The sequence below is a fragment of the Sardina pilchardus genome, chromosome 11 (assembly GCF_963854185.1).
Source record: "Sardina pilchardus chromosome 11, fSarPil1.1, whole genome shotgun sequence".
NCBI lineage: Eukaryota > Metazoa > Chordata > Actinopteri > Clupeiformes > Clupeidae > Sardina > Sardina pilchardus.
The window spans coordinates 21,761,609-21,775,554 of NC_085004.1; the positions used below are offsets into that span (position 1 = coordinate 21,761,609).

Below are 13,946 nucleotides of genomic sequence, written 5' to 3' on the forward strand. Positions count from 1 at the left end.
ATGGTCTAGAGGATTGTCTCCAGACTTTGACCTGGGAGACCTGGGTTCGATTCCCGGTCGTAACAATAAAGCTATGTTTCAACTTTCTTTGACTGTGTAGACAGTATTGCATCAGTGATGTGTGTAACTTGACTATTAAATGAACAAAGATAAGCTGACAGAACACTTCCCATCCCTTTTAGGAATAATATAAATCATGAAACTGATCAATGCCATCATATGCTAGCTGGCAGGTAAAATTCACTGGAGAAGATTTAATCAGGAGGAAAAGAACCCATGACATGCAACGGTTTGGCCAACTATCATCACTGTAATTTTAAATTGCATCACTTGCATCGTACATCAAAGGCAGATCAGAGGTTTTGTTGTGTGAAGGCATCGCAAATAATGTTGACTATATTTTTGTGTATAGTGTGAGATTTAATGTAATTGAATTTAATTAAACAATTTTCTTTTTAAAAAGGCTCTAGGGGAAGCTGGACCACAGTGATAATAATCTTTGGAGTGATCATGTTAGTGGGAGGCCTGATCACCTCCCTTCTCTGCCTGAAAATGCGTGAGTTGCTCTTATCAGGAGGTAATATGTAACACCCATTATTGGTGCTGGTTAATAAGGCCCCCCCTTCACTGCAATGTACTTTGGGTGCCTTGATAAAGCACTGTATGAATACTATGGTTTGTTGCCTTTGTTCATAGCTGTGTGGTTTGCAATGGTGTTTTAAGCCCCCACCGAGGACTTCAAGGCAGCACTGTGACAGTCGACTTTAAGGCACCTAACCCTAACCTTAGTGCCTTCCACGCAGCACTGTAAGACGATGCTGGGGGCTTAAAAAACCAAAAGGCATATATGACCATATGTAGACTGGGAGACCAACACAGTCAATTACCCTATTCCATGTCTGTGAAGCTGGATTAATCTTGCCCTTTTGTTGCTCCAATGGAAGAGAGGACGATCAATTGTACACTGATAATTAATGCAGTTTCATTAATCACCACATAATCATAATGTCTTTCTCTGCTCTACAGGAAGATGTGCATGCATAAGGTATGTCAAAATAGTGCTGTTATGCTAAATACACATACAGTATGTAAGTGGTATGAGACACACGTGCAAAATGCAAAAGTGCAAAATGCATACACCCTCCCCTTGCAGCAGTCCCCTCTTACTGTCTTCACTTTCACACAGATACAGTGGCTATAGTAAGTATTCACACCCATGCTAAAGTTGTCTAAAAAGAGGAATATAAAATCATCTTTTGAGAATTGATTGTAATGCCTTAATTCAAAAAATGAGTAAAAATCAAACCGCTAAGGACACTAATTTTCTTTGTGATTGAAGAATGTATCGTAAATAGATAAATGTTCTTCCTTAAATACAGGTTAAATACATGTTAAATTCCCATAGGAGCAGGAGGATTTTTTATATGTTTTTATTTTTAAAGGCCAGCTATTTCATGGATCCAGGATATTTTGCATCCTTATAAAGTTCCCTTGGCCTTTGGAATTAAAATAGCCCGACATCATCACATACCCTTCACCATAGCTAGAGATTGGCATGGTGCTTTTTACAGTTAGCCAATTAGCCTGTTTGATGCTCATTGAGCTCAATGCAAATCAAACAGGCTAATAGGCTAACTGGAAAAAGCACCATGCCAATCTCTATCTATGGTGAAGGGTATGTGATGATGTGGGGCTATTTTAATTCCAAAGGCCAAGGGAACTTTATCAGGATGCATAATATCCTGGATCCATGAAATAGCTGGCCTTTAAAAATAAAAACATATAAAAAATCCTCCTGCTCCTATGGGAATTTAGCATAGGGGTTGAATACTTATGCAACCTGTATTTAAGGAAGAACATTTATCTATTTACGATACATTCTTCAATCACAAAGAAAATTAGTGTCCTTAGCGGTTTGATTTTTACTCATTTTTTGAATTAAGGCATTACAATCAATTCTCAAAAGATGATTTTATATTCCTCTTTTTAGTCAACTTTAGCATGGGTGTGAATACTTACTATACCCACTGTATGTACTCTACAGAAAATGGGGAGCATACTTCATGGTCTTTTCTCTTCTGTTTATTCTTCTCTCTCTCTCTCTCTCTCTCTCTCTCTCTGTCTTAACAGACCAGGGGTAGATGCTTCCCCAGTTAGACGTAAGTGTGTGTGTTAGCATATCACAAAAAATGACATTGAATTTTTGACATTTGAATGTACAAGGTGGACTAGCCATATATTCAATTAATCTTCATTGCATTGCAGATGGTGATCTTAGTATGGGATCTAGGAGCACTAACACTGCTGTAAGTACAAGATAAACAATATTCACCTATTTTACCAAAATCTTCTTTCAAAATACTACCTGACGTTTGATCCTGAAATAGCCGAGTAAAAGGAAAAATGAACAAACCTCAGTTTAGTGTGTGAATGAGTTGTATATATAATGATTGTTTTGGCCTTTTTCAGTCTGGTGTGATGGATGATCTGGCAATGGCATCTACTGCAGCAGCCTCAGGTAAGAACACTGTTGAGTGAGGAGAATGCAGAAATTATTTGTAAGTTATTTGTCTGAAGCAGAAAACAATACAAGACGACAAATGGAATCAGAATGGACATGCTGTTGGCTATTTTGGGGTTTTGAAGTAATAGTTGGACTGCCCTTTTTTGCGGCTTTGTTGTGGGTTTTAGAAATGACAGCGAGCCTGGATCCTGATGTAAGTATATTCTTGTATTTATATAAATAATCAGTCTCATCTATGGCTTCCAACTATTAGTATATTTAACCCTCATTTTATCTCTCTCTCGGTCTCTAGTCTGCTGTGTATCATGTGTACAGCTCTATCCCTGAAGTCCCAAACAGCTCCAACCAGAAGGACAGTCCCTACAGTATAATACAGGAACATACTAATATTCAGTCTACACAGGAGGAAAATGACATTTACAGCGTTCTGCAGATGGAATGACTTCCGTATACTGTAGTATCTTCCCTACTAATGGTTAATTTAAGTCAATGTTTAAGATGCCGTACCTGTAGCTTTTACAACAATTACTTGATTCACTGCATGAGTGTCAACTCAAGACTCAGCTGAAGACTACAGACAGGTTTAAACAGGCAACTTAACAAGGTTAAAATAACATCAATAATAACAAGGAGGGCTAAACATGTGATATCGACATGTGACAGACGTTAAACAAAGACACTGAGGACCCCACATGGCCAAAAAAGGAATAACAGTCACAAAAAAAGTCAAGACCTACTCTGCAAGGCCTGCAACCATCATCTTTATTTATCTTTGACTCTCATTCTTACCACATGTCAACCACATCACCAAAACTACTTTCTTTAATCTCCACAACATTTACATGCCTGCACCCTTCATTTTCGTTCACCGCAGCTTCAACACTCATCCATGCCCTCATTACCTCCAGAGTGGACTACTGCAACAGTATATGGACTACCTAACAAAACTACCAGTAAACTTCATTATGTCCAGAATTTAGCTGGCCGTAACCACATCACCCTTGTCCTCCACAATCTCCACTGGCTCTCACACATGCAGGATCAACTTCAAAATACTTTTCCTCACTTACAAAGCTTTCAATAACCTTGCCCCTCCATACCAAACTCCGACCTCCTCCTCCACCACTCTCCTACCCGTCTCCTCAGGTCGATTGATGCAAACACACTGAAGGCCACCAGGACCAAGCTCCTGGCCTGGGGAGGTTTGTCTTGGTAGTCCATGCACCTGTGTGTTTTTTTTCTCTGTTTATGTAACTGTGTGTTGTTGTGATATGTGAAAACTGTAAAGCGTCTGTTTTGAAAAAGTACTTATCATGGTATGTCAGTACATTAGGGTTGTGCAAAAATGGCGAGCCTTTCATCTGTCTCATAGTCATCTTTCTATGCCAGAGAGGCAAGGGAATTGTATGCATTGTTGAAGTCTTTCAGAATGACCCCCAGTGGATCTGTACATTATGTTGTTTCTGGTATGGTACAGTACCTTGCAAATAGAGGGACAACATGAAATTGCAATCTTTTGTGATATGGTGTTGATGAGTGCATTCATTTTCTCAGTTGGTAGAGACACCCATTCAACTTGACAAGAGAAACTCAGAGTGGGGTTGTTTTGCATGAACTGCATGTTTTGAGATGTCCCTCCCCAAAGTGGCTTAATGATATTTAGGTCAGGAGACTGTCACTCTTCACTTTTTTTCTGCTGTGCAGGATGTGGTGGTTGTGGTATAGTCACTTCATTGAATGATGGCTGACTTCTAATTGTCATAACCCTATCTCTATTGTCTCTTCCTGTTCTGCAAGTATGCACTTATACTACAGATCACATTCTTCACTTATCTTTAAATGATCCAAAGTGCGCACCTGTGGAAAAGACCACGACTGTCACACATTTTATTTTGTCACACATTCTCACAGCCATTAAATGTTTAACTTTTGGGTAACACTTTATTTTAATGTGTCGCTGTTAAAGTGTACCAATAGGTACAGTGGTACAACCTGTGTAATAACATGTACTATCAGGTACTATCATTGTACTTGCATTATGTATTTGTGGGTACCTACGTATAGTTGTTGTACCTACATTGCAATACTGAGTGCTTTTACAAAACTTTGCCAATTTGTCTACATTTTTCATCAGAGGAAAAGGGCTGACCTGAGACCTGATGGATGGGGGAAATCTGGTCATGATAGATTTGATATACAAACCATTCTTAGCTCCAATCAAGGCCTCATTGTCTTCAGTGTACATGTAACTGCTGTGCTGCTACAACCTTGTTAAGGGTTTATGCCACCGTATCAAAGAGTAATAAGTGTGTACCAACACAGTTGATACATGTGCTACGTAGGGTAATGGCAGACATGTTCCAAGACACCAATGACACAACATACATGTACAGTAATATGTACATGTAAGTACATAACTGGTACACTTCATTTTAATGTTGTTATGACATTGCAAATAGGGGTACATCATACAGAAAAATAATGAGATTATCCCTGTTAAGTTTGCATACCCTTAGTTCTTAAAACTGTGCATTACCTCCTTTGGCATCAGTGACGGCTTGCAGTCTTTTGTGATAGTTGTTGATGAGTGCATTAATTTTCTGAGATGGCAGGGATGTCCACTCATCTTACTGATTTCACTTGAACCTCCCCAAAGTGGCTTAATGATATTGAGGTCAGGAGAGGAGACTGTCTCATTCTAGAATCTTCACTTTTTCATGTGGTGGTTGTGGTATCACTTCATTGAACGATGACAGACTTCTACAGTAATTGTCATCTCCCTATCTCTGGTCTCTGCCTGTTCTGCACGTATGCATTAATACTACAGATCACATTCTTCATCTATCTTCAGAGGAACTAGAGTGAACAGAAAAGACCATTAATGACAATGCACACAATAGAATTGTTTGCTTTCTGACCATCAGTTTTGTTTTCCTTTTTGGTTTTCATTTTTACTATAAATTATCTGTAAGCTAATGTTTTGTTGGTGTAAGTGTTTGTATCAAGCATAACAGTTGTGTTGAGTGCCATTATATTCACTACCAAAGGTAAGAGAGCAGAAAATGTATCCATGGTCATATGACAATATCTTAGCAAGTGTTTTTGTTTTTGATACCGTCAGTAGTGGTTACACATGTGACACTTGTCTGCAACTGCAGTAGCAGCGAATGTTACCACAGGGGAAGTGATACACACGCCAGAGAAAGGTCTAGGGCTGTGTCCCACCCTTGAACTTCATTCTACTTGTAGTGGTTGATGGTGGACTACACTCATTTATGTTACTTCGCAGATGTGGAACTAATTAAAATGATTTACTACACCCTTTCTGTTGTGACTACTACTCTCCTCATTGGTTGTGAGTAATACAATTATATTCTTTGGAGGTTGTGTTCAGTTCAAAATGAGCATACGATACATTTGAATCTTAAGAATCCTAATTACAACATGAAGCTGTGGTAAATTGAAATAAATCGTTTTGACCTTCTGTGTTTTTACTTTAGTTTTATTGATTAATGGACCCAAAACATTTGCTGGCTATTAGGTATTGATTAATAGGTTGAATAGGTTGAAAATTAGACAAATACACCTAATTAGCAGAGAGTGGCCATCTCTTTTTGAAATGTATCAAATATGCTGATACCTTAGACATGCTTGAATGGAACTATTGTGAAACTACGGAAGAACACACACACACACACACACACACACACACACACACACACACACACACACACACACACACACACACACACACACACACACACACACACACACACACACACACACACACACACACACACACACACACACACACACACACACACACACACACACACACACACACACACACACACACCAAAGGCCTCAGAGTTCCCTGACCTGGATTCCTTGAACATGCTTAAGTAGGAGTCATTATCAATGGATCATGTATGCAAGTGATAGTGACAGAAGAGAAGATCTGAAGCTGAATATGTGAAACAGTGAGCTTGAGAATGCAAAGAGAAATACATACTGAAATACTACTTTTTCTCTACTATTTATAGATCGTACTCAGAACACCAAAGCTCAAGGTAAGTGTATAGAATATATAACATTTACTAACCTTGGTTACTTAATCTTAGGCCTACTATTGATAAAGCTCAAATAATATTTCACAACATTTCACAGATCTGAATATTATTGCTCTTCATTAAAATATGAAACAGTGTTTTAATAAATAAGACTGTCAAAACTGTATGTATTCTGTCATTTGATTTGTGGATTGGGAATTTACTTTCATTTCATTAATAATGAACATAGAAAGGTTGTTGGCTCTAGGATCTGGATTAGAATGTAGAGGTCAAACAACAGACAAATATACAGTGTGCGATCTGAACCAAATGTTTTGATGCCTTGAACACGATGAAATAGGACATACAATATGGTGTCCGTGTTAGGATACCCTCAAGTGTGTCAGAATCAGGTAGGCTATCAGGTCTTGGGAAATCCTCTCTCACGTTTATGGAACTACACTCATGTCAGATCTTAGACATGAGACAAAAATGTGTCCAGTCTCAGGAAAACCTCTCTGACACCACAGGAACCATTCTCAAACTCCATGGAACAATATGTGAAACTAGAGAAGATCTACATGCAGCTGAATATGAAACTTTCATTTCACAATCGTACATCATACTGAATTAGTTTTTTCTTATATTTATGTATTTATTTCACATGTCTTTTAGATCCTATTCGGTACTCTCAGCTCCAAGTCAGTTTGCAAACCCTGATAACATGTTATAAATAGTAACTCCACCTTGCAACAAAATAGGTTTCAGTACTTCATGGAAGAGGGAAAAAAGGGATCACTGACACACACAGATATTAGGATTGCTTCATTTAATGTGAAACGGTACAGAAATTACTGTTGTTTCAATGTATGATTCACCAGTCATAAAGTCATTAGCTAAAATGACAAAGAAATATTTGCAATTTTGTTATGTAATGCTTAATGATTTGTTTACTATTGTACTGGAATTCTTTATATGTGATGATTTTATGCAACACGTTTACTCTTTGAAGAAACTACTGCCCCCTATGGCTGATGATTCAAATTAAAGTAGACCAATAGGTGATATTAAAACTAATTGCAGGTACACGCCTTGCTATCACATGCACAATCTTTCAATATTTAACATTAGTCTGGGGTACGGTCATTAGGAACATTAGTCTGCTCTGTATTTTCTACTGCACAAGAGGCGTGATCAACGGGCATAGTTCAAATGACTCAGTTGTACGCAATAGGATAGTCCTTCAACCAATCAGACCAATGATCTGGGTGCGCCAGGTGCATAAGCCAGTTTGTGATAGGTCCCCACAGATTTGTAACGAAAGTAGGACAGAAAAATTCTTAAAAGGACACACACAACCACCTTTGGGGTCCATGGACTCTGATGCATTAAACTAAGCAATCCAAACATCTTTGTGCTCTGGTGATCCCTCTTCTCTTACTGATAACTTGTGATTACTAATCTTGCCATTCTGAAACTTACATTAGAGAAAAGATCATGTACAATCATTAAACCCATATTTTGTGCTTGTGCTTTCAGATATCCCACAACATTCTGTGAAAGTAGACCCTGCAGTCATCAGACAGTCTGACTCAGTTCATCTGACCTGTGCCTCATCTTGGCCTCCTAAATCTAAGTGTACTTTTTGTATAAATCCACTGCGTCTGTCAGGATGTGTCTCTGAACAGTACTCTGAATCATGCACCTTGGCACTGTCTGGAAATAATCTGCTAACATGGTCACATCAAAGGGGGATTGCAGAAATCAAACTATCGTGTCTCTATAATGCTGGAACACAATCAGAACCACAGTATTCTCACTTTTCTTACTACTCTACAGTCACTGTTGTAGGTAAGAATATGTAGATATTTAAGCTCATTTAAGCTATATTGCCAAAATTATTGGGTCATCTGCTTTGACCCCCAAATCAACTTCAGTCACATCCTATTCTTAATCAATTATATGACGTTTGTCCACTCTTTGTAGCTTCAACTGCCCTGGGAAGGCTTTCCACAAGGCTTAGGAGTGTGTTTATGGGAATTTTTGACCATTCTTCTTCCAGAAGTCACACACTGATGTTGGACGAAGAGACTGTCTCTCAGTCTGCGCTCTAATTCATCTCAAAGGTGTTCTGTTGGGTTGAGGTCAGGACTCTGTGCAGGCCAGTCAAGTTCATCCACACCTACAGTAACTCTGTCAGTTTGTGCACTAGTGCACAGTCATGTTGGAACTGGAAGGGGCCATCCAACCCAAGCTGCTAGCTCCAGTGAAAGGAACTCTGAAAGCTTCAGCATTAACCAAGAAATTTTGGACAATTCCATGCTTCCAACTTTGTGGGAACAGTTTGGGGATGGCCACTTCCTGTTCCAACATGACTGTGTACCAGTGCCCCAAGCAAGGTCCATACAGACATGGATGACAGAGTCTGACATGAACTTGACTGGCCTGCAGAGAGTCCTGACCTCAACCCAATAGAACACCTTTGGAATGAATTAAAGTGGAGACTGAGAGCCAGTCTCTTCGTCTAACATCAGTGTGAGACTTCACAAATGCGCCTCTTAAAGAATGGTAAAAATGCCCATAAACACACTCCTAAACCTTGTGGAAAGCCTTACCAGAAGAGTTTAAGCTGTTACAGCTGCAAAGAGTGGACCGACATCATATTAAACCCTATGGATTAAGAATAGGACATGACTGACGTTCATATTCAAGGTAGGTCACCCAATACTTTTGGCAATATAGTGTATATAAAAAAGTCACATGTGTTCATATATCATTCACAATAATGACACTGATACTAATTTGGAGGGACTGACACAAAACGCAAGACAGTCAGATGTTATTTGGATTCGCAGTTGCTACAAGATCATCTTTCGCCTTTCATATCATCCCACAGGACCTCCACAGCTGCTGGTGTCTCCTCAGCTCATCAATGAGGCAGATACACTTAATCTGGCCTGTCAGACACCTCAGTCCTCTCTTGTGTCTCAGTGCTTTCTCTCAGTGGGGGGAAAGTCTATCAGTGTTGTAATGCCATCATGCCAGCTACAGAGCACAGGGAAGGAGTTGATCCACTGGTTGGGTGTGAGGCCACCTGCACAAATATTATCATTGAGTTGTTATTATACAGTTACAACAACTCCTCAACTGGCATCTGGCCCATCTCAACCAGTCTCAGTAGGTAAGAACACATGCATTTTGAAAATTGCAAATCAATGGAATTGTTCAAAATACATTTCAAGACTTTCTTTGACTCACTCCTGTATTGTGTTGTGTTCAACTTGAAATGCACCAAGATAAGCAGAACATTTCCATTTATTTCATCAGTGTATCTGTATAGAGGCATCACTGAGATTACAGTAGGTTATGGTCCATGGTTTTATGGCCCAGGTTGTTTTTGGATGGTGAGGTGATGTCAGCGGTGGAAAACTCCAGCTTCAGAGAGTAAAAGTCTGATCATGTATTGCTTATACCTGCGCACTTAGCAAAGGTGATCTCATCAATTAGCTGCTCTACCTAGCTGAAAAGTTGTGCTAATTAGAATCAGCTGGTTTAAATGAATGGTTGCCACAGATATGTGGTAGGACTTTTACTTTCTGAAATTTGATTTTTGTTGTTCTCTTGGTGATGTGACATCGCTTAGAGCACATTTAATATGTAGTCTGTTCTGTTGGCTGTTAATGCTCTTAAAACCATTGAATGAATACTGTAACCTCGGTTCTCTGAAGGAAAAGATGAGATGATGGAACACTTCACCATTTTTTCATATTAAACTACGTTATTCCCTTAACTAAGATGAGTTGATACATACCTCTCACGTTTCAATGCGTGCACTCACTGGCTCTGGCGTGCTGCGCTACTTTGATAGCACTTACAGCCCAGTTCATTCATTAGGATCCAAACAGAGATGAAGTTAGAAGCGACCAAACACCTCCATGTTTTCCCTATTAAAATACAGTTACACGAGTAGTCACACGACCAAGTATAGTGAGACAAAACAAAACGTGGTGCATTTCTAAGCAGGTAAGAGGGATAACTATTGTGTGGCGGAATAACAATTGGGAGCACTTAGACTCGGCGCAGTAATATCATCACCTTTGAACTTTCAGTTTCACTTTGGAGTGAGGATATTACTGCGCCGAGTCGAAGTGCTCCCAATTGTTATTTATCCCCCTATGATATTTTAAAGCATGCTTCTATGAAGTTTGTAACTTGAATATCATTCCTCATTCTATAAGTTGCTTTTGATAAACATCTACTAAATGAATCAATGATGCAATGAAGCAGAATAACTCAGTCATCAGTCATCACCAGCTAGAGGTCATACAGAAAATGTCATTCTCTGGTCAGGTGTACAGCTGTTCACTTCTACAGATGTCACTGAGCCAACTTCCATCACTGTTGTTGGTAAGTTAGAGCACTGCAAATATTGTACATCAAAGGCGGTCCGAATGTTTTGTGTGTGTTTGTATTGTGTCGTAATTGTGTGGTGATTGCATGTGAATAATGTAAACTAATTTAAATTATATTTTCACATATACTTTAGTATGATATTTTATGTAATACATTTTCTTTTTTTCTAAAGGCACTGGGGGAATCTGGACTACAGTGATGGTCATATTTGGTGTGATCATGTTTGTGGGAGGCCTGATCACCTCTTTTCTCTGCCTGAAAACCAGTGAGTTTCTCTTATCAGGAGGACCGGAGGTCATAGCTTATCTGGGTTTAGCACTCGTTGCTATACATTACGGTGGTGGTCACCCTTCAAGTGCTTCGGGTGCCTTGATAAAGCTCTACTGTAAATGCAACATGTTGTTGTTGTTTTTGTTCATAGCTGTAGGATTTGCATATATGATATGTACAGTAAGCTGTGTATAACCAAAAAAGGAAGTTACCACATCCCAAGTGTTTGTTGTACTTACCTTCCCAAGTCTGATTAGCTGGCTTATTCTTTTCTTCGGTTGCTCCAATGGAGAAGAGGACAATCGATTGAGCATAATCAATGTAGTTTCATTAATCATCATTACATCTTTCTCTGCTCTACAGAAAGATGTGCATTCCTAAGGTATGATAAACAGTGCTGTTATCCTAAATACACATATGTACTGTATGTGTACAGAGACACACGTGCAAAATGCAGAAGTGCAAATGCATATACGCCCTCCCACACCCTGCAGCAGTCCCCTCTTACACAGACTCTGAGGTCGCTGGTGTAAATATATCTTGTGTACATTTCCACACACACATGTACTCCACTAAAAAGGGAGAGCATACTTCATGTTCATCTCCTGCTTGTTTCTCCATCTCTTTTTCTGTCCCAACAGACCACGGGTAGATGATCCCCATGTTAGTCGTAAGTGTGTGTGTGTGTGTGTGTGTGTGTGTGTGTGTGTGTGTGTGTGTGTGTGTGTGTGTGTGTGTGTGTGTGTGTGTGTGTGTGTGTGTGTGTGTGTGTGTGTGTGTGTGTGTGTGTGTGTGTGTGTGTGTCAAATAGAAAATAGCAATACGCTTTTGAATGTTCAAGGTGGATTGGGTATACAGTATATTCACATACTATTCTCTACATTGGACAGATGCAAATCTTAATGAAACATCTAGGAGCACCAACACTGTTGTAAGTGAAATCCACATAAATTAACATCTGTTTAGTGCATGAATGAGTTGAATATGTAAAGACTTTTTGGCCTTCCATTAGCCTGGTGTGATGGGTGATAAAGACATGGCAATGGCAACTACAGCAGCAGCCTCAGGTAAGAACATTGTCATCTGTGCAGATACGATTTGTAATTGATTTGTCAGAAGAAGCCAATACAAGACAACAAATGGAACCAGAAATATTTGGGGTTTTGAAGTAATAGTTGAACTGCCCACTTGTTGGCTTTGTTGTGGGTTTCAGAAATAACAGGCCTGGATCCTGACCAGGATGTAAGTATATTCCTGTATTTATAAATATCAGTCTCATCCATACACTTGACTATGGATTATCTAACCCTCACTCCATCTCTCTCTCTCTCATTCTCTCTCTCTCTCTAGTCTTCTCTGGATCATGTGTACAGCTCTATCCCAGATGCCCCAAACAGCTCCAACCACGAAGAGAGTCCCTACAGTGTAGTACATGATTATATTCATCTTCAGTCTACACAGCAGGAAAATGACATTTACAGTACTGTGCAGATGAGCTGATTTCAGTATGTACACTCTACTACTCTGTTGGTATGAAAAAAGGGAAACAATCGGTTCCACTTAGCTCGAGTTGCTGCAGCCAACAGCTAGAACTGCCAGGTAGCTACTATGCTACACTCTGGGGGCATGCATGTTCATGATGAGCCCCCATGTTCATGCCCCCAGAGTGTAGAAATATAGCTGGCTTTAGCTGTTGGCTGCAGCATCTTAATCTTTAGTGGGTTTTTTTTGTACTTACAGTACTTGGTGACCTCGAGAAACAGATCTATGTTCTCCTTTAAGTCTATACTTAATATGTCATACCTTTCACAACAATTACTTTATTCATTCTTTGATATCAATAAAGGTTCATTTGATTTCATTTGTAACTATGTGCAGTTAATCTGTTCATGTAACCTTGTCCTTGTCCATGTACCCTGTGCTTTGCTTAAATGTGAAAACTGTAAAGCTTCTTTGAATATGTTGAAAAGTGCTAGGCCTATACAATTTAAATGTATAATTATTAGATCTATTCTTAGATTTGAAATTCTCACTTACCCTATGACTTCTGAATTGTGGGGGACATATTGGGTTTGTTTAGCTCATCATGCCATGCCAATGCATCAACAGGGTTGTGTGGAATGGCTAGCCTTTCATCTGTTTCAGGTCATCTTTCTGTGCCAGAGATGCAAGTGAAATTGCATTGTTGCTATCTTTCATCTCCGGTTAGAATTATATGCAGTGTATCCGTAAAAGGTTATGTTGTTTCTGGTTTACCTTGCAAATAGTGGTACATCATACTGAAGAATAATGATCCCAATAAGTTTGCGTACTCTTAGTTCGTAATGCTCTTACAAGTGGATTGCTATTTTGCATTTAAAACACATCTAAACCACCTTCCATCACTGTTGTTGGTAAGTTAAAGCACTGCATATATACTGTACATCACAGTCAGACCAAAAGTTCTTCCTGTGTGAAATTGAACTTCCATTCTCTTTTTTTACAAAGGCACTGAGGGTATCTGGACTAGAGTCATGGTAATCGCTGGAATGATACTTCCTGAAAACCAGTGAGTTTCTCGTATCAAGAGCTTAACAGCTCATCAACTGGATGTAGCAACCATTGCTGTAGCACCCAGACAGTTTAGCTAGACTATTCTTGTTCTTCCGATCAATTGAGCAGTGATAGTCAATGCAATTTAATCATCATGG

At 39.2% G+C, this 13,946-nt stretch overlaps 1 protein-coding gene across 1 annotated transcript; it reads left to right on the top strand.

Moving 5' to 3' along the window:
- Nucleotides 1-5,635: 5,635 nt before the first annotated feature.
- On the top strand, nucleotides 5,636-12,768 carry LOC134096007 (uncharacterized). Its single transcript, XM_062549746.1, has 12 exons — nucleotides 5,636-5,879; nucleotides 6,568-6,594; nucleotides 8,113-8,424; nucleotides 9,470-9,754; nucleotides 10,924-10,980; nucleotides 11,159-11,251; nucleotides 11,620-11,638; nucleotides 11,898-11,926; nucleotides 12,147-12,187; nucleotides 12,269-12,323; nucleotides 12,470-12,498; nucleotides 12,607-12,768. The coding sequence occupies exons 1-12, from the start codon at nucleotides 5,780-5,782 to the stop codon at nucleotides 12,754-12,756; spliced, it is 1,197 nt and encodes a 398-aa protein (XP_062405730.1). The 5' UTR covers nucleotides 5,636-5,779; the 3' UTR covers nucleotides 12,757-12,768.
- Nucleotides 12,769-13,946: the final 1,178 nt, after the last annotated feature.

Excerpts from the sequence above, each read along its gene's own strand:
- LOC134096007 (XM_062549746.1), top strand. The coding sequence starts at position 5,780 with ATGGTGGACTACACTCATTTATGTTACTTCGCAGATGTGGAACTAATT. Across the intron at positions 10,981-11,158 it reads AACTTCCATCACTGTTGTTG|GCACTGGGGGAATCTGGACT; the intron begins GTAAGTTAGAGC and ends TTTTTTCTAAAG. Across the intron at positions 11,927-12,146 it reads AGATGATCCCCATGTTAGTC|ATGCAAATCTTAATGAAACA; the intron begins GTAAGTGTGTGT and ends TACATTGGACAG.